The following is a 26026-nucleotide window of genomic DNA, read 5'->3' as shown; positions in this document are numbered from 1 at the left end:
CCAGCAGGAAAACAAAACGCAGGGCAGTGTGGGCAGTGGAGACGGCATCGGCTCAAAAACATCCCCGCACGCAGCTCTCGCCGCCCATCGTCAGCATTTCTGTCCCCACCAGCCATGACAGTGACACACGGGATTTCCAGGCGACAGATTGACCTGCCCTCCCCACACATGAATATCTGCCGGTTCCCCAGCCAAGGCCTCTTCCCCTTGTGAAGTACACGGTTCCGTTCCACAGTCAGCGTGAAGAACGGCCTGCAAACACGTCACCAAACCACTGCTGGGGCCAAAGGCAGCAAACACAACTATTTATAGGCTCAACAGTGGGATGGTGATACCACATTTCCCCCACCCACATCACAACTGGAGAGAAATCAAGAAAACACAAGTGGTACTGGGGAGGGGGCTTGTACCTGATAAAGATGCTGGTTTCTCTTCTCTTCCTCTTCCTCTTCTTCTTCCTCTTCCTCTTCTTTCTCTTCTTCTTTCTCTTCTCTCTCTTCGGCACAAACCTCCTGTTTTGATTGTGGGAGGAATCTGCAGGCGGGAGGAGCTCGGGATGTCCCAGTGTCCCACAGGGGTGTGTTCCCTCACCCAAGGCTGCGTTACGGGGCTCTGGGGCACCCCAAGTCCTGATCCCCCCAGAAGCAGCCGAAAGCAGCCGTGGGGCTGCTGGGGACGAACCCGAGCTGACTGGAGGGCGAACAAACCTCCCCGTGTCCCCCGAGAGCAACGAGGGGGCTGCGTGACACCAGGGCTGCTGCAAACGGCCCTTCCCAGTGCTCCCAGCCCACCCACCCCCAGGCACCCAGTTCAGACCGCACAGCACACGGTGCAGTCCCGCCGAGCTTCGCCGCTCGCTCTGAGCTGGGAAAACTGCTTTGGGAGGTTTGCGCTATTGTTGGAGGTTTATTCTATAGGCAGATGCTCTGATCTCCTCCCCGTCACCCCGATGTGGCAGCCGTGGCTTGGACTTGCAGCCACCCCCATGTCCATGTTCCCTGTCCCCCTCCTCGGGTCAGCAAACTGGGGTCTGGGTGTTCGCGCTCCTTGGGTCTGGCCCAGGCGCTGCCTCGCAGCCGTTCACCTGCCGCGTGTTTACTTTTGGATTGCTTTATTTCTTCTTAATCCTCCCCCCTGGACAGAAAAGGATGGGTACAGTGTGCACGAGGGTGTGCACGAGGGCGGGTGTGCACGAGGAGGCTTCTCTGGTACAGCAGGATGCTCCTTCCACCCCTCCCCGTGAGCAAACTTGCTTGGAAACACCACACGGAGCCAAAGTAACGTCATAATTAATTGGTGCAGATCTGCTGAGCAATGCCAGTACCGCAGCCCCCACCGAGGGCCTGATCCTGGCCCGTTCCCACGTGTCTCTCCTGCTGTTGGCCCATTTTGTGCCCCCCCGCCCCCTCAGAGCTGGGCGGCTTCTTTCTGGCAGATCCAGTGAGATCCCGAGCTGCAGCTTTGACGCGTGATGCTGTTCCCCTTCAGCACCCCACAGTTTCCTCCAGACCAACGGCCCAGCCAGAACCTGGGGCTGCAGGAAGATCCTGTGTCACAGCACGAGGGTCCCTGGGGTGCCCCCATCCCGACACCCATCGCACCCCAAGCGCTCACCGTCTCTGGTTCATGAGGGAGCTGTTCAGCCAAGTCCAGTCCTCCCCATCAGAGGAGCGGGAGAGGCCGATCCAGAAGTAGCTGCTGGGTTTCCCAATGATTTTCTTTAGGAAATCCTGTGTCGGGGGAGAGGGCAGGTGGTGACACTGATGTGTCACTGATCGCCATCCCAAAACAGGCTCCAGCCTGTCCCCACGCAGCCCCGAGCCCCACCAGTGTCCCCCACACTGACACCGGCCAAGGCTCCGCAGAGGTTTGTGCACAGGGGTGGGTGCTGAGCCCCGGGACCCGTCCCACATCCCCGATGCCATCGGTCCCTTTACCAGCTCGTCCTCGTCCCTCGGCATCAGCAGCTCGGCCCCCCGACTCGCACAGTCCCCCCGGCTCTCGCTCCACGAGCGCATCCTTTCATCAGCCCAAAAGCACTTGGTCCCACTCGCCATCCAGCCCCCGGGGCAGATCTTGCACCCCCCAGCCTCTGAAAGACAGGCGGTGCCATCTTCAGCCACCAAGAAGCCACCTTGTCCCCTGCCCATCCAAAGAAGGACAAGGGTTTAAGTCCTGCTGGCTCCCCAGGAACACGGGGACGGCCTGAGCTTCACTGGCTTCTCCAGTTTGGGGGTGCTGCAGGGTTTTGGGAAAGCAGACAGTGTGGAGATGCGTTGTGGTTGGCGTTACCTTGCAGATTTGGCAAGCAAAGCTCTTTCCGCAGCTCTGAGCGGATCTTCTCCAGGGTGCTGTTGCCACCTCCTGCGTTCCCGCTCCCGTTTTTGCAGCTTTCTGGGTTCTCCGGCTGCTGGTGCAGAACTGCAAGGGACGGAGCGAGCAGGGGAGAGGGACGGGCTCCCCAGGCACGATACCACCCAGATCTACGTGCACTGGTCCCCGCGGGCTGCAGGGAAGCGTCTGGGCTGGATCCTCACACAAAGTGGGTGCTCGGAGCCCTCCAGCCCCCTCACCCTTCCTGTGGTCTCAGCTCAGCCCAGGCCTCGATCTGAGCATCTCATGGGGGTGGGAACCAGCCTGGGGGCCCCAACCCAGAGCAGACTCCCCGTTTTGGGTACGGGGTCCCCACCTCTGAGCTCAGCCCCGCGCCTGCAACCGCCTTCACCCGCTGCTGCTCTGCGCTGCCAACAGGATGTGGCCCCTGCACCCCTGCGCGAGATGGAGCATGAGATACGGAGCCATCAGCCCGGCCGGCTGCAGAGAGCCCGGGAGCCTCTGACCGCTGCGGAAATGGCCTCTAGTGCACAAACCAGCTGTGCCAGCCCCAGCTGTGCAGCCCAGAGGGGCCTGGCGCAAGGGCGAGGGGCTCTGCACCACCTTCCGACTACCCCTCGCAGCACAGCGCCATCACAGACAGCTGCAGTGCACACAAAAGGCTTCCAGGAGATGCATTTTGGGGTTTCTCCCTAATTCTGGGCCGACGTAAGTTCAAACCACCAGCCCCATATCGTTGCTGGTCCCAGTTGCACCGCACAGCAGCGACAGCAGATCCCTACAAAGCCACCGGCTCAGGGCTGGTACCCAAATCGCTCCCGCATCCTCAGAGCATCACCTGCATTCTGCAGCTCTCGGAGCCACGAAGGGAGCTGAGCCTCATCCCTTTGCTCTTCCCTCCACACCCGTGTGCCAAACACTTGGCAGATCCATCCCCAAAGTTCAAATCCACACCTGAGACCCTTCCCAGCACAAGATCCATTGGATCCCCTTCCCCTTTGGAGAAGGATCTCCTCACCAAGATCCACCAGACATCTGAGACTCCGTTCCAGCTGCTTGTTGTGCTTCGGGGGTGCCGTGGGTCGGGGCAGCAACAGGTGCCACCAGCAACATCACACCCAGCACAGAACTCATTCCAACAGGGCTGCGTGTGACCCTGAGCTCGGCCACAGGGTGTCAAATCCTCACCCCGACACAGCTGAGAAGTTTCCAGTGGTTTTCGTCTCGCTGGCCAACCAAAATAGCCAAGTCTTCTCCCCCCACCAGCTCTATGAAATTCTGATAAAAGCCACAGCCCATAAAAAGCAGATTTGCCTCCTACACAAGCACCTGAGCCAGCACCCCCGGAGCAGGGACCCTGTCTTCCGATGGTCCCCTCTTCGGATCGTCCTTTGGTTGTCCCTGTGCCAACAAGCAGATCTACTCACACGAGCATCCCATCGCCACCAGGGCCACCCCGAGGACGAGGTTCCCGGTCCAGCCGGCGCAGAGAGCCGCTCGGTGCCACCGGGGACAGCTCGATGCTGCAAGGGAAAGGAGCTGTTGGCAGAAAAGCCCTGTCCCAGCCCCGCATCCAGCCAGCCAGACCTGCAGCGCAGATTCGGGCTCTTTCCTCCCCAAAATCCCTCTGTGGTGCTGCTGCTGGTCGTTCTACAGCTTTGGTCGGTTGTCCATGTTTTGCCATTGCCACCCTCCTCCCGACCCTGCTGGCGCTGGGGAAAAGATGCGCGTGATGAAGTTGTGTTGGTTCTACCCAGATATGCAAGAATTGGCAATTTCCTGGATGTTGTAAAGTCACTAGAAGCCAAGGGTAGAGGTGGACCAAGATGGGAGGGCAGGATGATGCTTCTGGCCAAAGCCAGAGCTCACCTGGACCAGCAAAGGTTCGTCATCTGCTTCGCAATAAAACAGCAAAGGAGGAACATCCGATTCCACCTTAACATCAGGTGGTGGGTCTGGCAGAGTCCTTTGAGCTCAAAAGGGGTGTGTTTGGGGCAAATCGTGGAATTCTTGCAAAGAAAAGACATTGTGGGATGCTGCCTGAAGATGCCGTCACCACGCAGAGATCTCTTCCAGAGGGGAAAGAGCAGCAGTTAAATCTTGGCTGCAGGCAGAGCAGGCGCAGCAGGAAGGGTGAGGGAGGTGTAAGGGGACAACGTGGTGGCCGCGGGCAGAAAAGCAGCATTTCAAAGGTGCTGGTAGGACTCAGGCAACACTGACCCCATTTCAAATAAACCCTAAAACCATTTCCAGAGAAAACTACTGAAGGAATCACAAAGAGCAGACGGGATCCTCCATCGCTCCCCACAGCCACGGGCCCTTCCCTTCCCGCTTGGGGGGCAGGAGCCTCCCAGCACAACCACAGCCAGACAGTAAATATCCCCCAAAAAACCCCTCAATGCACTTACTGCCAGGCTGAGGAAGCGAATGCACTTTCCTGCTGCACCTTCCAGACCTGATATTCAGGTCAGCATAGACAATTTCCTCGGCCATAGCAGGAGAGGCGGGAGGATCACCAGCGGTGCCTCTGGCTCCAACGGGGCCCATCCAGCCCTGAGAAAACTGGCTTTTTCTGCGGTTTTTCGCTCCTCTGGTTTATCTCCACAAGTTCCTCTCCAGGCCAGAGCTCTGCGGGGAGAAGTAAGAGCCTCTGAGCGCTCGGCAAGCGCAGCGAGGCTGCAAGAAAGCGCATGCGATGCGCTGGGCAGCCCGAAAACGAAACTTTACGCCCTTTGTGCTGAATTAAGCCAGGGAAAATGTGTTTGTCTCATCAAGGGAAGCAGCTCCTGACAACTTGAAGCCTTTTCTATTCAATGTTGAGCCATATTCTTCTAAGGTACCAAACAAGACACCCTGAATAATTGAAAAAAGGCGCAAACAAACCCAAGATCCACAGTTCGGCAAATGGGCCGTTCCAGACTTTGCTCCGCTCTGTCCAAATGGGTCATTTTGCACGAGAAATAAGGTGTCGTGGCGAGAATGATCCGCGACCTCCCAGAACATTCCTACCAGGATTGCGAGAATCGGGATTTTTATGAAATAAATAAAACCAGATCCATTCCACCCTTATCTCCTCCCTTCAGCTGCTCGAAAGGTGTTTTCTTGCCTCGGTCACTGCTTCTCCCCACCCAAACCTATCCCAGCATCGCCACTTTTACCAATTTCCCTGCAATTTCACTGGTTTTCCAGCCTGGGTTTAAAGCACATCACCATTTTGCTGCTTTGCCAAAAAAACCCGGGAGACTCTGGAAACCAGGGGTTAGAAATGAGCCCTTTGAGGGGAAAGATGGAAAATGGCCCAAAAAGCTCAGGAAATCAAGCTGTTCCTCTTCGTTCCTTGTTTCCAAGGCATTTCCAAGAGACACTCAGCTGCTCCCTTTGGGACCCGGGACTGGAGCAACTGAAGGGCGGGGAAGGTCAAAAATGAAAACACAGCCCCAAACTTATAGAAAATATAAAGGTGGGAAGTGACACGTTTACTGGTTTCTTTGGAAGATTCGCTCATCTTTTTCTGCACCGAGGAAGAAATCCCATGCGAGGATTTTTCAACCCCAATGAGAGGAAAAAACAAACTGTCAGGACCTATTGAAACAGCCCCAAATTAGGTATTTAGCCCTTTTTAGGGGAAAGTGGATTCCAGCCTGGGCAGTGTGAGCACACGGAAGGGGCTCGATTGTGAGCAGAGCAGGTAGAGAAAACCCTGCGGAGATATATTAGGAAATTTTATTTGAGAAACACCAAACACAGGAAGGGTTGCGGCTTCTCGACCAGCAACACACACTTTAGTTTAAAGGTCTGCAGGTTTTAAAGGCTTTTCTGCATCTAATCTGACTGCACAGAGGCAAAGCAACAGAAGCCGAGCTCCCAGAGATGCTGCAGAGCTGACAGCCTCGCTGAGCTACCTGTGCTGTGTCCCTTATGAAAAAGGGGGGGCTGCGGTTCACAGCATCAAAAGGTGCCATGAGAAGGGCAGCTTGTCACAGCTGCCACGTCCATCAGGTCATCTTGAGCTGCTGCAGCCCCAAAAGGCCAGAGCAACCCTGACCCGGGGGAAAAGGCGCCTCAAAAAGGGGGATGTGATCCTACGTCTCCCACTTTTCACCCACCGCAGCCTGAACCCGGCTCTGATGTGCGGGATTCTCTCTCTTTGAGCTGGACTCGCAGCCTGAATGGGGCAAAGGTCGAGAGGAAGTGAAATGATGTGAGTGCTACGGGAAGGGAAATAAAAACAAAACAAACAAATGGGGAAGAAAAATAAGAAAGAGGAACCTCTGCCCATGGCAGAAGCCTCCACAAATAGGGTTTTCCCAGCTAAGGAAGAAAAATGGGCTGAGACTGTCCCAACAGCATCCCCAGCCCTGCTGGAATCTGCCTCGACTGGAAAGCCCAAGGATGGACGGACTGGGAGCACTGGGAAGGGGCCGTCCCGCACAGCCACTGCTCGCAGGGGACGCAGGGAGGTCTGTTCACCCACCAGCAGGTGGGTTTGTCCCCAACGCCCACGGCTGCTTTCAGCTGCTGCTGGGGCTCCTGCGGCAGCAGCTTCTGGGGGGCGGCACACAAGCCCCCGTGCGCAGGAACACAAGGGCTGATGGGGACAACAGTGGCTTTCAACAAGCACTTTGAGGAACAGAAGGGACACGCGTGATTATTTACCAAGTTTTAATTTAAAAAAAGAGCAAAAAAACAGCAACAGGGTCTGTATCAGTAACAGGTGCCACACAAGGTCACTTCACGTTCCAGCACAGGGTTGGGGAGATGGGCCAAGCTCCCTGCGCCCATCTCATCTGGCAGCAGCACCTGTGAAGGTCCCAGCACGGAGAAGGTCCTTTCTCCATCCTCTCTTTCACATGACGGCTTGGGGCTTGCTGCAGAGATACGGCCGGAGCTGAGAGCAGCTTGAACTCACAACACCACGGCCATTCAAAAACGCACACTCGCCTTGGTCGTACACCAGGTACCTGCGACAAGAAGCACAGACAGCGCTGGCACCCTGGGGGAGCGGCTGTCCCCTCAGGCAGCAGGAGCGGACAAGGGCTGCCTGCAGGGGACCGTCCCCACAGCCACGTCCCACCGCAGGACGGTCTCCCCACAGCCCTGGCTCGCAACGGGACTCACGTGTGGTTTAAGCTGCTGCCGCTCACCCACTGCAGCCGCCCGTCCCGTCTCCGCAGCCCAAGCCAGTAATCAATGTTGCCCCTGAGGCGTGAGAGAAACTCCTGGGCAGGAAAGAGAGAAGCCCAGAGTCAGGAGCTGCTGCCGCCCCAGCGAGTCCCTGTCCCAGCCCCAGCCAGGCCCTGGGACGGCAGCAGCTCCCACCCAACGGCTGCTCCGCCAAGCTCCAGAGCTTCTGCAGGAGCTCCCCAGCCCGGCTGGCCGGGTTGGTCCTGCTCTGCCGCAGCTCTGCGCCCAACCCGCACCCCCTGCACCCCACACACCCACAGCCGCCCCTCACTCACCATTTCCCACTCCCTCTCCAGCACAGCCAGCGAGGTCCCGAGCGAGGAGCACCGTTCCTGGCTCCACTCCCAGCTCCCCTCCTGCTCCCTGCTCGACAGGTAGTAGCAGACATTGCGGTACCCAACCCAGCCGTCAGGACAGCCCAGCACCGCAGCCGCTCTTGCTCCAGCTCTTCCTGCTGCAGAGAGAAGGGAGAAGCTCAGAGGATTCCGCTCCCCAGGGACCAGGGCACACGGCTCCGGGGGACAGGGAAGGAGGCAGCCCCGGGCTCCCCCCGCGGGGATCCCCCCTTTGCTGCCAGGGACCCCCAGGGAGCAGACACCCCAGGGGAACAGCCCGGCTGGGCTGCCGGCGGCACACACGGCTCTGCACCCAGGGACGGACGGAGGCAGCCGCTGCTCCCTCACCTGACAGCACAGCAACAGCCACCAGCAAAACCAGGAGCAGAACCAGAACCAGGACACACGCTGCATGGCGCACGCACCGCCCGCCTGGAGGAGGAAAAGCCACCGGCAGTGAGGACGCTGCTGTCCCAGAGCAGGCACAGCCCCTGTGTCCCCGCCACCCCCACACCAGCTGCCCAGGGAAGGCAGGAGGGACCCCCAGCCTGTTTCGCCCCCCAGACAGCTGGAAGAAGCCTCACACTTGCCAGCCCCAGTCCTGGTGGGGTGACACTGCCACAGGACACTGTCCCCTCCCGACAGGCCACATGGGCGGCCCTGCACTCACCCACACGTCCTCTGCCCGTCCCTTTGTCTGTCTGCCCAGGCAGCTCTGGCTGGTGGGACACCCATCCGCACTGGGGACCCAGGGACTTGTCCACATTCCCATCTGTGTCACAGAACCTGTTCTGCTCCCCTTGTCCCACAGGCAAACGAGACGGGGAACCTCTTTCCTTGTAAGCAGTGGAATCTTCGACCCAAGGCATTATCTCCAGGGGCAAAAACTATTTCCAGCCAAGCCTGGATGCAGTTTTCTGACCACAACCCCATGGACGCTGCAGGCTGGGGAGGAGCGGCTGGAAAGGAGCTGGAGGAAAAGGATGTTTGTGAGAACAAACAGAACAATGAGAGCAAACAGGAACAGTTTGAGTGAGCCAATGGAAACCGAAATCAGACACAGCTCTGGGAAAGCGACTCTGTCTTCTCAGCCTGCACACACCAACTCCTGCACAGGGGACAGGGGAAGCCACAAGCAGCCACTCCACTCCCACCCCAGCACCAGAGAAAGGTGGGAAACGGAGGAACATGGGGAGGGCAACCAGCCAGGCTGGAGCACCAGTCCCTCTGCAGAGCCCCGGCAGCACCAACAGGAATCACGAAGCTCAGGGCCCAGCCCTTGGCCCCCAGCCCCCCTCTCCTGCATCCCCCGCCCAGGCTGTGCTGGGACCCTCCCCCTTCCCACCGACGGGAGGTCCCTACCCGGCCCCAGCAGCTCCTCAGGCCGCTCCTGTCGCAGCCGCTGTCCCGCCGGTGAGAGATGGAGGCGGTGCCAGCTGCTGAACGGCCCAGCGCTCCGGCCAATCAGCAGGTGAGAATGAGGAGCGGCGGGCGAGAGAGCCAATCGGAGCGATGCTGTTTCGTGTCTAAAGGCGCTATTTTCGGCGGGAACTTCTTTTTAGCCCCTCCGGGGGAGTTCTCAGAGGCCGCGCTGGCAAAGGGGAAGAACAGTTAAATGGTTAATCACACAGCAAGTGTGTAGCTTAGAGCCTTGTGTAACCTGTTACGTTAAGAAACGGAGCCTTACTAAAAAACAGCCAACTCTGGAAAGGTAAGTTTTGCTGCACCCGGCAGCGTCCTTGAGTGGGCGAGATAACGAGAACGGACTGCAACCCAGTTCTAAAAACCCAGCAGTCTGAACCCCGGCCAGTGCCGCATGCTAGGCCAAGGTTAGAAAGATCACAAGCAGCCTTCATGGCCAGACCCCGGCCACCCCACAACCGCCCCATGACCACCAGGAGACACTGTGCAAGCACAACAGGAAGAGGCGACTATAGAAATTATTTCCTGTAACTCATTTTAATAAGAACCGCCTTTTCGGGGAAAGGTTATGAATACGTGTAGGTGTTCCTGTGGCTCTGTATCAAGCACGCTTCATGCCGAGGTCAGTTGTGCATGACTAGAGGAAAGTCCCTTCTTGCCCCCAGCACTGGATAAACGTCCCTTGTTTATAACCTCGCAGGTTGTAAATGAAATAAATAACTTATGCTTTTTCCATGAATGAACAGCATTTGGTTATATCTGTAAACATTAAACATGTTAGCACGAATCACAACTGCACTGCTCACAGTCCTTTTTGCACCCAGCACTGGATAAACGTACCTTCTTTATAGCCTCAAAGGTCGTAGTTTTATAGCCTTACAGGTTGTAAAGCTTTTTCCGTGTGTCAGCACAACACTCTTATTTCCCTTTGCCAGTTTTTCCAGGTCGTTTCTCTGCTTGTCTGCAGCATTTTCCCCCGTTGTGCAGTTATGAAAATCCCTCATCAGTCTGTCAGTCCTCAGAGTATAAATGTGTATGAGCTTTGTTCATATGTGTTGTTTCTCAATAGATGCTTCAATGTGGTTGGGGTAATGGAATTTTACTGGAGATTTTGGTATTAAATAAATTGGGGTGGCGGGGGGGTGGGGTAGCAGCCCTAGAAATAGAGGTTTTGGTTTTCAGGAGCCTGGAGCTATGTGTGGGGGATAAAGGATCCGTCTGCCCCTCTCACGCAGTTTTGTCACAGACAAGCAGCAAGAATGTGGAAACTGGGTGACTGTATAAGGTTCAGGCAATTATTTGTGTGCTGAGTCAACTGAATGCTCTCAGTGAGCCGTGTTGGCTGAGAAACTCACAGGAACAAGATTTGCTGTAGCTATTGCTCAGCCTCTGTCCTTGTCTTTGTTAAGAGCAACCAACCCGCACCCCCTGCACCCCACACACCCACAGCCGCCCCTCACTCACCATTTCCCACTCCCTCTCCAGCACAGCCAGCGAGGCCCCGAGCGAGGAGCACCGTTCCTGGCTCCACTCCCAGCTCCCCTCCTGCTCCCTGCTCGACAGGTAGTAGCAGACATTGCGGTACCCAACCCAGCCGTCAGGACAGCCCAGCACCGCAGCCGCTCTCGCTCCAGCTCTTCCTGCTGCAGAGAGAAGGGAGAAGCTCAGAGGATTCCGCTCCCCAGGGACCAGGGCACACAGCTCCGGGGGGCAGGGAAGGAGGCAGCCCCGGGCTCCCCCCGCGGGGATCCCCCCTTTGCTGCCAGGGACCCCCAGGTAGCAGACATCCCGGGGGAACAGCCCGGCTGGGCTGCCGGCGGCACACACGGCTCTGCACCCAGGGACGCACGGAGGCAGCCGCTGCTCCCTCACCTGACAGCACAGCAACAGCCACCAGCAAAACCAGGAGCAGAACCAGAACCAGGACACACGCTGCATGGCGCACGCACCGCCCGCCTGGAGGAGGAAAAGCCACCGGCAGTGAGGACGCTGCTGTCCCAGAGCAGGCACAGCCCCTGTGTCCCCGCCACCCCCACACCAGCTGCCCAGGGAAGGCAAGGAGGGACCCCCAGCCTGTTTCGCCCCCCAGACAGCTGGAAGAAGCCTCACACTTGCCAGCCCCAGTCCTGGTGGGGTGACACTGCCACAGGACACTGTCCCCTCCCGACAGGCCCCAGGGGCGGCCCTGCACTCACCCACACGTCCTCTGCCCGTCCCTTTGTCTGTCTGCCCAGGCAGCTCTGGCTGGCGGGACACCCATCCGCACTGGGGACCCAGGGGCTCGTCCACATTCCCATCTGTGTCACAGAACCTGTTCTGCTCCCCTTGTCCCACAGGCAAACGAGACGGGGAACCTCTTTCCTTGTAAGCAGTGGAATCTTTGACCCAAGCCGTTATCTGCACTAGCAAAAATGATTTCCAGCCAGGCCCAGATGTAGTTTTCTGACCACAACTGTTACCTTCATACTGGGAGAGCGCAGAGAACATGATGAGAACACAGTAGAACAGGATGTTTATTTCTGTTACCAGACAGCTGGCACAGCTGATTTCAAGTATCAGCCACTGTCCTGTGATGATAACCAGGGCCAGCGAGGTGCTGTCCGCACAACCCACCCTGTCCCTGCTCTGACGGTGACACTAGAACCAGTTGCCAGCACCTGGGGACACAAACAGGGAGACAGTGAGCTCAGGGCCCAGCCCTTGGCCCCCAACCCTTCCCACCCTGCACCCCCCTGCCCAGGCTGTGCTGGGACCATCCCCTTCCCACCGCTCATCCCCCACTCCACCACCAGCAGGGGCCCGGCCATGGGAACAGGGGTCCAGGGTCCCCCCAACACATCTGCTGAGCCCTCCTCTGCTCATCACACCACCAGCCCCAGCACCCCAAGCTGGGGTGAGACTTTGAGCCTTTGGAGTCAACAAGGGACTGGAAGCTCAGTTATCCTGGGGGTGATGGCAGGAAAGGGGCCTGAGCAAAGCTGCTCAGGGGGTGATCAGCAGAAAGACTGAAGTCAGGGCAGGGAGCAAGGCAGATCTGCAAGGAACTAATACAGGCCTGCAATTTCTACTCTTCCCCACTTATCTGACATAGCCCTGCGCTCATACATCAAAACAGAAACCAGCACTCACTTCAGCTGCTGAAGCCCAAGCTCACTGTCCTGCCCATGAAAATGCCAACACCAGCAAACTGCAAAACAGGCTCCACTTGCCCAAGAGGACAGGACGAGTAACCCAGAGCTGCTCCCGTGGGCTTGTGCAAGCAGCTCCAAATAACACAAGGGGAAATGGTTGGTGACCTCCCACACTGCTTAGACACACACAAATCTCTGGGGTCAGATCGGATCCACCTGAGGGTTCTGAGGGAGTTGGCGCAGGTGCTCACCAAGCCACCTTTACCACAGTCCTGGCCAACTGGGGAGGTCCTAGTTCACTGGCAGTTGGCAAATGTGACACCCAACAACAAGAAGAGTCAGAAGGAGGATCCGGGGAATTACAGGCCTGTCAGTCTGACCTCGGTGCCAGGGAAGATCTTGGAGCAGATTGCCCCAAGTGGCTTCACTCAGCACGTACAAGACAACCAAGACTTCAGTAAAGCCTTTCACACCATATCCCACAGCATCTCCTGGAGAAGCTGCAGCTCATGGCCTGGATGGTGTATCTGCAATGGGTAAAGAACTGGCTGGAGGGCCGGGCCAAAGAGCTGTGGTGAATGGAGCCAAATCCAGTTGGTGGCCGGTCATGAGTGGTGTCCACAGGGCTCAGTATTGGGGCCAGTTCTGTTTAATCTCTTTATCAGTGATCTGGATGGGGGATCGAGTGCACCCTCTGAGTTCAGAGGTGACACCACGTTGGCTGCAGAGCTGATCTGCTGGAGGGCAGGAGGCTCTACAGAGGGATCTGGATCGATGGGCTGGGGCCAGTTGTCTGAGGTTCAGCAAGGCCAAGTACCGGGTCCTGCACTTGGGTCACAGCAACCCCATGGACGCTGCAGGCTGGGGAGGAGCGGCTGGAAAGGAGCCGAAGGAAAAGGATGTTTGTGAGAGCAAACAGAACAGTGAGAGCAAACAGGAACAGTTTGAGTGAGCCAATGGAAACCGAAATCAGACACAGCTCTGGGAAAGCGACTCTGTCTTCTCAGCCTGCACACACCAACTCCTGCACAGGGGACAGGGGAAGCCACAAGCAGTCACTCCACTCCCATCCCAGCACCAGAGAAAGGTGGGAAACGGAGGAACATGGGGAGGGCAACCAGCCAGGCTGGAGCACCAATCCCTCTGCAGAGCCCCGGCAGCACCAACAGGAATCACGAAGCTCAGGGCCCAGCCCTTGGCCCCCAGCCCTTGGCCCCCAGCCCCCCTCTCCTGCACCCCCCGCCCAGGCTGTGCTGGGACCCTCCCCCTTCCCACCGACGGGAGGTCCCTACCTGCCCCCAGCAGCTCCTCAGGCCGCTCCTGTCGCAGCCGCTGTCCCGCCGGTGAGAGATGGAGGCGGTGCCAGCTGCTGAACGGCCCAGCGCTCCGGCCAATCAGCTGAATCAGGTGAGAATGAGGAGAGGCAGCTGAGAGCCAACCTGAGCGATGCTGTTGCATTTTTAAGGTGCTATTTTGGGCAGAAACCTCTTTTTAATCCCTCCGAGGGAGTTCTCAGAGGCCACGCTAACAGAGGAAAAGAACAGTTAAATGGTTAATGACATAGCAAGTGTCTAGCTTGGAGCCTTACTCTGCAAAGGTAAGTTTTGCTGCACCCCGGAGCGTCCTTGAGTGGGCGAGATAACGAGAACGGACTGCAACCCAGTTCTAAAAACCCAGTAGTCTGAACCCCGGCCAGTGCCGCGTGCTAGGCCAAAGTTAGAAAGATCACAAGCAGCCTTCATGGCCAGACCCCGGCCACCCCACAACCGCCCCATGACCACCAGGAGACACTGTGCAAGCACAACAGGAAGAGGCGACTATAGAAATTATTTCCTGTAACTCATTTTAATAAGAACCGCCTTTTCGGGGAAAGGTTATGAATACGTGTAGGTGTTCCTGTGGCTCTGTATCAAGCACGCTTCATGCCGAGGTCAGTTGTGCATGACTAGAGGAAAGTCCCTTCTTGCCCCCAGCACTGGATAAACGTCCCTTGTTTATAACCTCGCAGGTTGTAAATGAAATAAATAACTTATGCTTTTTCCATGAATGAACAGCATTTGGTTATATCTGTAAACATTAAACATGTTAGCACGAATCACAACTGCATTGCTCACAGTCCTTTTTGCACCCAGCACTGGATAAACGTACCTTCTTTATAGCCTCAAAGGTCGTAGTTTTATAGCCTTACAGGTTGTAAAGCTTTTTCCGTGCATCAGCACAACACTCTTATTTCCCTTTGCCAGTTTTTCCAGGTCGTTTCTCTGCTTGTCTGCAGCATTTCCCCCCGTTGTGCAGTTATGAAAATCCTTCATCAGTCTGTCAGTCCTCAGAGTATAAATGTGTATGAGCTTTGTTCATATGTGTTGTTTCTCAATAGATGCTTCAATGTGGTTGGGGTAATGGAATTTTACTGGAGATTTTGGTATTAAATAAATTGGGGTGGCGGGGGGGTGGGGTAGCAGCCCTAGAAATAGGGACTTTGCTTTTCAGGAGCCTGGAGCTATGTGTGGGGGATAAAGGATCCGTCTGCCCCCCCCACGCAGTTTTGTCACAGACAAGCAGCAAGAATGCGGAAACTGGGTGACTGTATAAGGTTCAGGCAATTATCTGTGTGCTGGGCCAACTGAATGCTCTCAGTGAGCCGTGTTGGCTGAGAAACTCACAGGAGCAAGATTTGCCGTAGCTATTGCTCAGCCTCTGTCCTTGTCCTTGTTAACAGCACTGGGGAATCTGCCCCACTGGATCCAGAGCTGTGGACGTCTCACAGGTCCTGCCCGTGCCGAGCGCGGGACGCTGCCGATCCACCCGCGTTTTGGCTGGGGAGGATATGTTTTTGCTGTGAGCGTGACCAAACGCTGTCACAGGATGCACAGGAAGAGAGGCTGTGGGATTTGAGGGGGTGACATCTGTGTGGCTCGAAACTGCCACTTAGAGCCCTTGAGCTGAGACCAAAGCAGCGGGAAGGAGGGAGCAGCCTGTGATCGCAGGTCCCTGCAGCCGCGGGACTGGAGGGGACCCGCTGGGGGGTTTCCGGGCTTGTGCCCCACACACCTCTGTACCCTCACTGCTGTTCGGCTCCGCCTGCAGCACAGTGATGAGCTAAAGCACATGTGAAATGCAGCTGAATGAGCTGATGCTAAACGGTGCGAAATGTCAGTTCTGGGCAAGGGTAATAACACTGCCAGGGACACAGCCAAAGAGAAGCCTAGTGACAGAAAGTATACATGATACATGGTAGGTGTGATTGAGTTTTAGGGAAAATATCTGCCAAATACAACTATAAGGATTGCAACGTGGACAGGGTAGAGCAGAGCCAGTGTGAGCAGCAAAGGAGTGCGACTGCCATAGCCGAGGTGCATTTTAATTAGTGAGCTAGCACTAATCTCCACTTCTCCCAAGTAACATGTGATAGGACGAGAGGCCTCAAGTTGCACCAAGGGAGGTTTAGATTGGATATGAGGAAAAATTTCCTCACGGAAAGGGTTGTCAGGCATTGGAACAGGCTGCGAGGGAAATGGCTGAGTCGCCATCCCTGCAGGTGTTTAAAAGGCACGTAAATGGGGTTCTTAGGCACATGGTTTAGTGCCAGTGTTAGGTTAGCGGTTGGACTCGATGGTCTTGAGGGTCTCTTCCGTGTTTCTGTGCGTGGGGGTATTTAAACACAGTCTGGACACAGTCCTGGGCAACCGGCTCCACATGAGCACTGAGGTCTCGGCCCAGTGAGAAGGGTGGGGCGGTGGCCAAAGACGTGGTCACGGGCCCCCGAGCAGGGCCCTTTCTCCAGGGGGAGTCTCTTTCATTTTGGGGTTTGGACCACGCGCCCCTTTCCCTGCACATCACGCCTGTCCCCCCAGAAACAGAACCACAGGATCCCAGAATGTCAGGGGTTGAAGGGCCCTGGAAAGCTCATCCAGTGCAATCCCCCCATGGAGCAGGAACACCCAGATGAGGTTACACAGGAAGGTGTCCAGGCGGGTTGGAATGTCTGCACAGAAGGAGACTCCACAACCCCCTGGGCAGCCTGGGCCAGGCTCTGACACCCTCACCCCAAACAAGTTGCTTCTCATATTTAGGTGGAACCTCCTGTGTTCCAGTTTGCACCCATTGCCCCTTGTCCTGTCACTGGTTGTCACCAGCAGAGCCTGGCTCCATCCTCCTGACACTGCCCCTTTCCATATTGATCCCCAGGAATGAGTCCCCCCTCAGTGTCCTCTTGTCCAGCTCCAGAGCCCCAGCTCCCTCAGCCTTTCCTCACACGGGAGATGCTCCACTCCCTCCAGCATCTTGGTGGCTGCGCTGGACTCTCTGCAGCAGTTCCCTGTCCTGCTGGAACTGAGGGGCCACAGCTGGACACAAGATTCCAGGTGTGGTCTCCCCAGGGCAGAGCAGAGGGGCAGGAGAACCTCTCTGACCTACTGACCACCCCCTTCTAACCCACCCCAGGTACCATTGAACTTCTCGGCCTCCTCAGCTCCCGCGCCCATCGAGCGCTCTGCCGGGGCCGGGACGCGAACCCGCGACCTATCGATGCGCTCGGACGTTCGCGCCGACACCCGCGTCCCGGCAGAACCCGCCGTGGCAGCATGGCGGTTGCCCGCTGCTGTGGCGGCCGGTGCTGCTGCGACCCCGCGGCGCCACCTCTTGGCGGCCGCTTCCTCCGCGCTGCCCCCGGCCCCGCAGGGAGGTCTGTTCACCCACCAGCAGGTGGGTTTGTCCCCAACGCCCACGGCTGCTTTCAGCTGCTGCTGGGGCTCCTGCGGCAGCAGCTTCTGGGGGGCGGCACACAAGCCCCCGTGCACAGGAACACAAGGGCTGATGGGGACAACAGTGGCTTTCAACAAGCACTTTGAGGAACAGAAGGGACACGCGTGATTATTTACCATGTTTTAATTACAAAAAATAGCAGAAAGGTCTGTATCGGTAACAGGTGCCACACGAGGTCACTTCACGTCCCAGCACAGGGTTGGGGAGATGGGCCGAGCTCCCTGCGCCCATCTCATCTGGCAGCAGCACCTCGAGCTCCATCACCACAGTGCAAAAGCAGATTCAGGGGAATTGTGAGAAAAGCAAGATGAGTGCTGCAGTGGGCCCAGGAGAAAGAAACCAGTTCCATGTGCAACCCCGGCTCCCAATCCACACAGCCAGATGTCACCATCCCCGGTGTCTGCCCCTCCTGCAGGTCCCTCTCCTTGAGACCGGGCAGCGAGTTGTTACTGAGACCTGGAGAAACCCAGAGCTGCAGCTGAGGGAAGAACAGCCCCAGGTCACGCTGTGCTGCTGGAAGAGGTGAAGCTGTGGAGGTCCCAGCATGGAGAAGGTCCTTTCTCCATCCTCTCTTTCACATGATGGCTTGGGGCTTGCTGCAGAGATACGGCCGGAGCCGTAAGCAGCTTGAAATCATAACACCATGGCGACTAAGAAACGCACACTCGCCTTGGTCGTACACCAAGGCGAGCTATGGAATGGTTTGTGTTGGAGAACACCTTTAAAGGTCTTTAAAGGTCCAACCCCTGCAAGTGGGAGATCTTTCACTAGATAATATTGCTCAAAGTCCCATCCAACCTGACCTAAAATGCTTCCAAGGTTGGGTTTCTACACGTCCTGTGGGCAACCTCTTCCAGGGTCCCACCACCTTCATTGTAAGACATGTCTCTGTTAAGTCCGGTCTGAATCTAAAATCCAGCCTAAATGCTCTTTCCCCTTTCCCCAAAGGGCAGGTGGCCCATAGAGGATTTGGAGAATAGTGAGGGTCCCACAGGGGCTGTGGCGACGCACAGAGAAGTTACTGTGCAAGCCCTGAGGAGAAATCTGTGGATGAGAAGCCCTTCCCCTGATGGGGGATCCCGAATGGGCAGACACCAGGCTGGGGCTGTTTCACTGCGCTCCCTCCCCCTCCCACACAGACACGGAGCAGTTCTGGACAAACAAGGTTTAATACAGAAACACAAGAGAAAAGGTCCCAGAGCTACTCTGACCCCCCACCCCAAACCCACCACCCTCCTCCCACACCCTCCAACCCCCGAGACCCTCAAACACACTCGCACTCCTCCCACACATCCCAGACCCCCCACCCCCAAATACTGCACCCTCGTCTCCCAACCTCCACCCCCGGTGTTCTCTGGTCTAATCCCCCCCTCCCACCCCCCTGCTCCCTGCCAGAGCCCTGCGCTTGCTGGGGGGCTCTGCCGAGGGGCTCTGCCCCCGCTTCTGCCCCCGCTGCTCCCCTGGCCTGGGGCTGCTGGCGGGAGTGTCCTGGGCCACCCCCAGCACGTCCAGGGACCAGCCGAAGATCTCGAGGGTCTCCTCCAGTGGCACCTCTTGCAAAGCCGTGAGGTGTCCCACTGTGTCCCCAGGAGCTGTGTGGGGGGGGGCAGCAGAGGTGCTGGGGGGGCTGATGCTGCCCAGGGGGCTGGTGCTGCCTGGCAGTGTCCCCATGGTGGTGGCCCTGCCGGAGACGTTGAGTGGTCCCAGTGGCCCCTCGTGCCCATAGGTGGTGACGGACGTTGGCAGCAGGGGGGAGGCTGGGGCCACCAGAGTCTCGTGTCCTTGTGTGTCCCCAGTGTCCCCATAGGTGGTGCTGCTGCTGGCACCAGTCTGGCAGAGCTGCCCCAGGGCCGGGGGGCATCCGAGGAGCTGCAGGGCCTCCTCCATCAGCTCCTCGTCAGAAATGCCCAGGCTGGCTCCCAGGTCCCCAGGCTCCACAGGGTCAGGAGCTGTGGGGCCACTGCTGGAACCGTCTTCAGTGACCCCCACGGCATCCCGGGAGACACCAAAGAGCCGATGGGCCTCTTCTAGCAGCATCTCCTCGGTGACATCCTGGAGAGCTGCTGGGTCTTCCTGGGCTTGGTGTCGGGGAGCAGCAGAGGAGCTGGTGGGGACGTTGCTGCTCCTCCGGGGGTTGTTCCTGCCCCCAGGTGTCCCCGCAGCGGTGGCCGTGCTGGAACTGTAGGGCTGTGCCCGTTGGCCCTGGATGTGCTGGTAGCCGGGGATGGGCGTCAGCATCAACACAGGGGCTGGGGCCACCGCTGTGCCCTGGTGGCCGTAGGGCATGGCCCACTGGAACTGGAACACCCGGGGGTCGAACCAGCAGCCGCACGGTGCTCTCTGCAGCCCTGTGTGGGGGAGAGGGAGCCGTGCTGGGCCGGGGGGACCCTCCATGGGCACCCCCGAGCCGGCCCCCAGCGCCGACGGCCCCGGTTCTGCTCAGCGCCGTATGTGCCGGGGACAGGGGTGGTGGGTGCTGGGAGTGCCCGGGGTCGGGGATGGCGAAGGGGCCGAAGGTGCCGGGGTGTCCGAGCAGACAGGGGTGCCGTACCTGCTGGTGGGGCCTGGGGGGCCGGGGGTGGCCCCCCCGCCGGGGGTGCCCAGGCTGCGGGGAAGGGCTGCTCCTGCCCGGGCAGTGGGCACAGGGGGGCTGAGCCTGCAAGAGAGACAGGAGCCATGGCCGGCGCTCACCTCCGCTCTTGCCCCCAGGAGCGTCCCGGGCTGCAGGGGTCGCGGTGGCTCCCTACCTGGGGGGCAGAAGCTCTGGGGGAGCACAATCGGCTGCAGGGGCTGCAGGAGCTGAAAAACCGGGAGGGCCCGAGGGCCACGCGCTGGGAGCCGCAGTGGTGGCTGCGCCATCGTCCCTCTGGTTCTGGTAACTAAGGACTCTTTGTGGTGTCCCGGGATGGAATGTTGGGGCTCCCCGTGTTCCGCCCCAGCCCAAGAGCCTCCCCAGCTCCTCCTGGGCAGGGAAAGGGTTCAGGGGGGCTGGGCTGCCCCTGGCCCCCACGGGCGGCTCCCAGGGGCTGGGGCTGCAAGTGCCTTTGGCTGGAAGCCTTGGGCCGTTCCCAGAGCTGGGACATCCTTGGCATGGGGGGACTTGGAGGGACGAGTCCCCCGCCTGCAGTGCTGGGCAGGAGGGTCCGGGCTGGGCAGGAGGGGTGGGCAGGGCAGGCGAGGTGGAGCTGTCGCACGGGCTGGAAGGGAGAGCTTGGATGCTGCAGCCCTTCCAGTCAGACAGGAGGGGGCTCAGAGCCCCTGGGGGAGGGTCAGGGGCCACCAAACAGAGCAGAGGTTGCACTGGGTGGCTGCTGCCCATCGCCCAGGGCTCAGGAGTCAGCCAGTGCTGCTCAGGCTTCAAGAAGCCCCGTGGAAAATCTCAGGAGCCAGCAGTTCCCCTGGCGGGACGTCAAGCGAGCGGCAGAATAGCAGCTTGGCTGGGCAGGGAACTCCTGGCCCAGCTCCGGAGTCCAATGCCGGATTCCAAGTGACCATTGTAGGGCTCTTCCAACTTGAACATTTCAGTCTTTTCAGGCCCTGCGGCTCTCTGGGGGCAGCAAGGTCTCCCAGCCATGGCAAAGCCTGGTGAAACCCCTGGTGCTCTCTGGAGGAAGAGCCTCGTGGTGGGTATGAAAAGTGTGTGCAAAAAGCAGCACATGGCCACCTACTCATAAAGATCTGAGAGACGTGGCGAGGACTCAGCAGCCGTGTTCCCTGTACTTGGTGTTATCCCAAGTGGCCCTGGCTGAGCTACTTGCACACATCCATTGCAGCACCTGCATATGAGCATCAGAGAACCAGTGAATAAAATTCAAGAGAGAATGAGTGTGAATGAATGACTTTATTTTGTTGAAAATCAAGTCACCTATTCAGCACATCGCCCTGAGGTTTCTGCACGGGCAGGCGGGGATGCGCCAGCACTGCTGGGCTCTCTCAGGACACTTCCCTCTCTCCAAGGTGTGGGGAGCAGGGCTGCAGGAGCAGGGACCTCAGCAAGGGACCCTCAAGTGCCCAGAGACGTGAATGTCGGGGTCCTGCCATTCACCCCAAAATGGTGCTGCAGGCAGAGATGACAGCAGGAGTGAGAAGAGCCGAGCAGGACAGAGCGGCCTCTGGATTGCTTGCTGCAGTTGCAGTGCCTAATATTAGCCACAGGTCGTCTACTTTAGGAGCCCTGTCAAGAAGGACAGCGATCCCCGTTTCTGTCTGTAATCCCCCGCAGCAGCGGCCTTTGAGGTCTGTAACATGAATCCTGCCAGGCTGCGCAGGGGACACAAAACGGCTCTTGGCTGCTTTGGTCTGGACTTAAAATAGGAACAAAGCTGCTCCCGTGTGCGTCCCTGCCGAGCCGGGGGCTGGGGAGGGGGCTGCGCGGTGGCCGGAGCGTCACGGCATCTGCGCCTCCCTTTGTGCTGTTACACTCGCCAAGCTGAACCTGAGCACAAGCTGCTGAACTTGAGCACAAGCTGCTGAACTTGAGCACAAGCTGCTAAACTTTGGCACCAGGCAATAAGCCACTTTCTCTGGATCCTCGGGGCTGGAAGGACACCCAAGGACAACCAAGCTGGGCTGATAGACGCCAAAAAAATGTGCGAGTGAAACGGCAGCAAAGCGGGTAAGTGGACACAATAAACGCTGGGATGGGCTGTGTCTCATGGTGTGTCCAGGCCCCTCTATCATCCCAAATGTCAGAGAAACCCCATGGCACAGCGAGGGCAGACACGGTGCCAGTGGGCTGGCGTGGAGACGGCGGTGGGAAAGGAACTGGCGCTGTGTCCATGGGCATCGTCTGGCTCCCGCCACAGGTTCTCAGTGTCCCCGTAAAACACTTCTGCATCAGGCTGAGAACAAGTGAAGAAACTGAACCGCAGCAAGAGTTGAGGATGATCTAAGTGGGGAATGGGAAAGCAGGTTACCAAAAATATCCATGTAATGGTGGTGACAGGGAGCTGCACTTCATCTTCCTAGGGGATAGTGGAGTCTCTTGGGATGGTGTTGAGGCTCAAAAGGGAGCTGATGTTCCAGGAGATTCATAGAAGACCCTGTTTTTACAGGAGCAGCCATTGCTGGATGGAGAGATAAAGGGACATAGAAGGTGTGCAGCTGTATGTAATCTCTTCCTAATCAAGACATTCTCTAAATCCCACTGGCTGTTCTGTATTTCAAGGCGGCCAAGGTGGCACAGACCTGCTCAAAGCACTCTGAGCACGTTACGTCTAGGAGGGCACATGAAAGAGTTTTTCTTGGTGTGTTTGTGTTGCTTATTATACTTTGTGAGAATATAAAAATAAGTCAAGGATCTAGGTGCAAGTCGCTGAACCAAAGATTTGTCAGTGTGACCACAACACGTGCCGTACGTGAGCCAGTGCTGCCAGTGCATGGGAACACGGCAGAACAATGTCTGTGTTGTCACTTGTCACTTGTCAAGGTGCTGGAAGTTAAACTAAGCTCTTGCTCTTGGGATGTCCAGGCTCAAATGGCCTTTGGAGAAACAGGATCTGAGACCTTTAGCTCTGCAGTGTGTTATATTATTGTATTATATTTTGTTGAACTGCAAATAGAGCCGGATTCCTGGTACGCCGTAATTATGTAAATGCCCATTACCATAATGACCCCAACACTGACACTGTGTCCAGTTGGGTGTTGTGAGCAAGGAGACGTGGAGGCGTCCAAGTGGGGCCAGAATTCATAGTCTGTAAAGGGTGGGTGGCCAGCAGAATTGGAACAGAGTTACTAATATCTGCTTTCTGTGAATACGTGAGGATTTCTTTTGAATGACCTGACTCAGCTGGTGACACAGGGACTTTCAGACTCCTTAGCCTGTTGGTATGAGTAATGTCACCAATTTAGAACAAGAGCATTTCGAGAAGAAAGGGAGGTTTGGTGCAGCTAATAACGGTTTGGCCTCCTCTCAAGAAGCATAAATGAAGCTGTAGCATCTATCCACTGGCACACACATTGCCTGATCACAACCACATGCCGAACTGAGTTTGTCTGCTACTGATAACTCCTTCCAAATTGCCAGCTCTGCTTTAACAAAGAGACACAAAGTGATAATCTGAAAGGCACGTTCAAAAGGACAGGCATGTTCTCAACAGCACCTCGGCAGGTGTCAGTGGTAAATAATCGCAAGCTCTTCCCTGCACTAGCTGTGCAGTTCCAGTTACACACGGTCTCACGGCATCCTCTCTCAGGATCTGAGGAACGGCAATATCTACTGAGGACAGGGTCCCCATTTCTTCAGAAACAGGATGTATTTCAGGAATAGATGAACTAATTGTATGGATATGATGTGTCCTGGTTTTGAATTATAATGGCTTTGGGATCCTTAGGATTGAGAGGTGCTTGGAGAAGATGGTAGGATGAAGTGTCACAGGAGTCACGACTCAGTGTGACTTGAACTTAAATGTAAGGATTCCACTATTTTCCACACTGTAACTGAGGTGAGATTTGGTGGTGGAAAGATGGACCATAAGGCTGCAGTCGCCAGCAGCTCCGTCCAGCACCGTGTGCCCCGTCACGCAGGAGTGTTCCCCCACCATCACCCGCCTGGTGCACACCCAGCTCTGCATGTCTCAGCGTCCCAGCACGTGGCTGGAAACTGCCCGGTGGAAAAGGCCCTGGGGGTGTTGGTGGCAGCGGCTGAACATGAGCCAGCGTGTGCCCAGGTGGCCAAGAGGCATCCTGGCTGGTACCAGCACTGGTGTGGCCAGGAGGCCCAGGGCAGCGACCGTCCCTGTGCTGGGACCTGGGGAGGCCAAACTTCGAATCCTGGGGGCAGTTTTGGGCCCCTCAGGCCAAGAAAGAGCTTGAGGTGCTGGAGCGAGTTGAGAGAAGGGAACGGAGCTGGTGAGGGGCTGGAGCACAAGTGTGATGGAGCGGCTGAGGGACCTGGGGGTTCAGCTGGAGAACAGGAGCTGAGGGGAGACCTTCTGATCTCTGAACTGCCTGAAAGGAGCTTGGAGCCAGGGGAATCGGGCTCTGCTCCCCAGGAACAAGCGCCAGGAGCAGAGGAAACGGCCTCAAGTTGCGCCAGGGGAGGTTGAGGTTGGATCTGGGGAATAATTTCTTCCCCAAAGGGCTGTGGGGGATTGGAACAGGCTGCCCAGGGCAGTGCTGGAGTCACCATCCCTGGAGGGCTGGACAGACGGACATGAGGTTCTCAGGACATGGGGCAGTGCCAGGAGGGGGTTATGGTTGGACTCGATGAGCTTGATGGTCTTTTCCAACCAAAATGATTCTATAATTCATGTTGTTCCTGATCGTTCCACGATCATTTCTGTGTGCAGTTTGATTTCCCAGCCGGGCTGGGTGTGCAGGATCTTTGGTTCCCACACGAGGGCTCTGTCCGCATTGGCAAAGGCCGCACGTCGGGTTTTCCAGCAGAGCCCATCCTGACCCAGCCCGGCCCGGGCAATCGTGCCCAAACTGAGCCCAGGCCCGGGCAGAGCTGGATTTGCACTTGCTGAACAGGAGTGCAGAGGGTCCCTCTTTCGCAGACTGTAACTAGAGGACTTGTCTGACATCTGCACACAACCTCATCCTGCTTGCAGGGGCTAAATGACTACATTCTAAAAACCCCGTTTTTCTGACTCATAAAGATATTGCAATATAAATACTAACCCACCAGGCGTTCAGCAGCCTATGTTCTGAAATGATAAGTGATTTTCAAGTACCTCGGATCCTAATTATTCCATGAAAATACTTGAAGAAGCCTGATATTTAGAGACGCTGTGTCCATCTTTGTGTTTCAGTCCTCTTTGGGTGTTTTGAGATACATATCCCCAAAACCTGGTACCTTATATGGCTTCAAGGGAGCAGTCCCTGCAGTGGGAGCGAGGGACAGGGTTCAGCACTCATAATTAAAAATTCACTGTGATTTATACAACCTGCACGGTCACATCCCCCTGCACCAGGCCCGCTCTGAGGACTCACGTTACAGCTGAGAGTCACAGCCAGCCCAAGGGAGAAACTAAACGCAAAGACAAAACCACCCTGCACACGGACCCTCCCTTTGCTCCAGCGCTCTCAGATGTTTTTGTTTCACCTTCTGCGCACGCTGAAACAATCAGATTTTTGCTCCTGGAAGGCCCAATCCAAATCCTTTGGAAGTCAGTGGGAGTTTTTCATTGACGTCACTGGGCTTTGGGCCAGGCCCAGAAAAGCTGGCTCTATAAACAGAGCCGCTGCAGGTCAAGCACTGTTTTCAGCTGGTTTCAGCCATGCCACACAACGGCCAGGGATCCCTGACAGATTCCTGAAGGATTCCTTTCAGTGCCAGCGTTGGGATATGGTTGGACTCGATGGTCCTGGACTCTTCCAACTGAAACAATTCTATGATCAGAACCCCAGGGCCCTGCAAACGCCTCCTGTAAATAAATTCACCAGTTCATTTGCCCAGACACTAATCTGTTTGTGGCAACCTGGCTCCTGGACCAGAAACTGCTTTCAAGCCCTCAATCTCCTTCGATCTTGATTGTGTATTGCGGAGCATGTGGGCTAAAATCTGCAAGCGAGAAAACCATAACACATCGCTGTACTTGTTTTAAAATTGCTAACATTTCTATCACCACAGGTATTTATAACCATGCTCACCGTAACCGTGCTGACTACAGCGTTAGAGAAGTCTGCCAGTAAAGAGCTGATGGACGGCATTTTAGTAAGATGAGAAAATAGTCTTAGTGCTCCAAGAATGCATTAGAGCGCACTGGCAAACAACAACAGCACACACGATCCGCACTCCCCGGACTCCAAAGCAAGGATGATGGGGTGGAGGTTTTTTTGGCCTGTATAACACAGGAGGACAGAATAGATCATCTTATTGTTTGGCCTTAAAATCTGCACAGCTGTACTGCA

General features: G+C 56.8%; 1 protein-coding gene across 2 annotated transcripts; it reads right to left on the bottom strand.

The window, feature by feature from the left end:
• Positions 1-6995: 6995 nt before the first annotated feature.
• On the bottom strand, positions 6996-9420 carry LOC308049629 (C-type lectin domain family 2 member E-like). 2 transcript variants are annotated; one of them, XM_080359384.1, is made up of 6 exons: positions 9216-9420; positions 8524-8823; positions 8202-8285; positions 7794-7972; positions 7453-7553; positions 6996-7295 (listed from the first exon to the last, which is right to left on the bottom strand). In XM_080359384.1, exons 2-6 carry the CDS (start codon positions 8720-8722, stop codon positions 7181-7183), a joined length of 678 nt encoding a protein of 225 aa, XP_080215510.1. In that variant the 5' UTR covers positions 8723-8823; positions 9216-9420; the 3' UTR covers positions 6996-7180. The 2 variants fall into 2 exon arrangements, with proteins under 2 accessions (XP_080215510.1, XP_080215511.1); XM_080359385.1 differs by having other exon boundaries at positions 7794-7969.
• Between the last annotated feature and the right edge of the window lie 16606 nt (positions 9421-26026).

This window comes from Nesoenas mayeri (assembly GCF_963082525.1).
Source record: "Nesoenas mayeri genome assembly, chromosome: 25".
Lineage (NCBI taxonomy): Eukaryota > Metazoa > Chordata > Aves > Columbiformes > Columbidae > Nesoenas > Nesoenas mayeri.
Note: the sequence above shows the minus strand (reverse complement) of the source record. Positions and strands in the feature narration are given on the sequence as shown.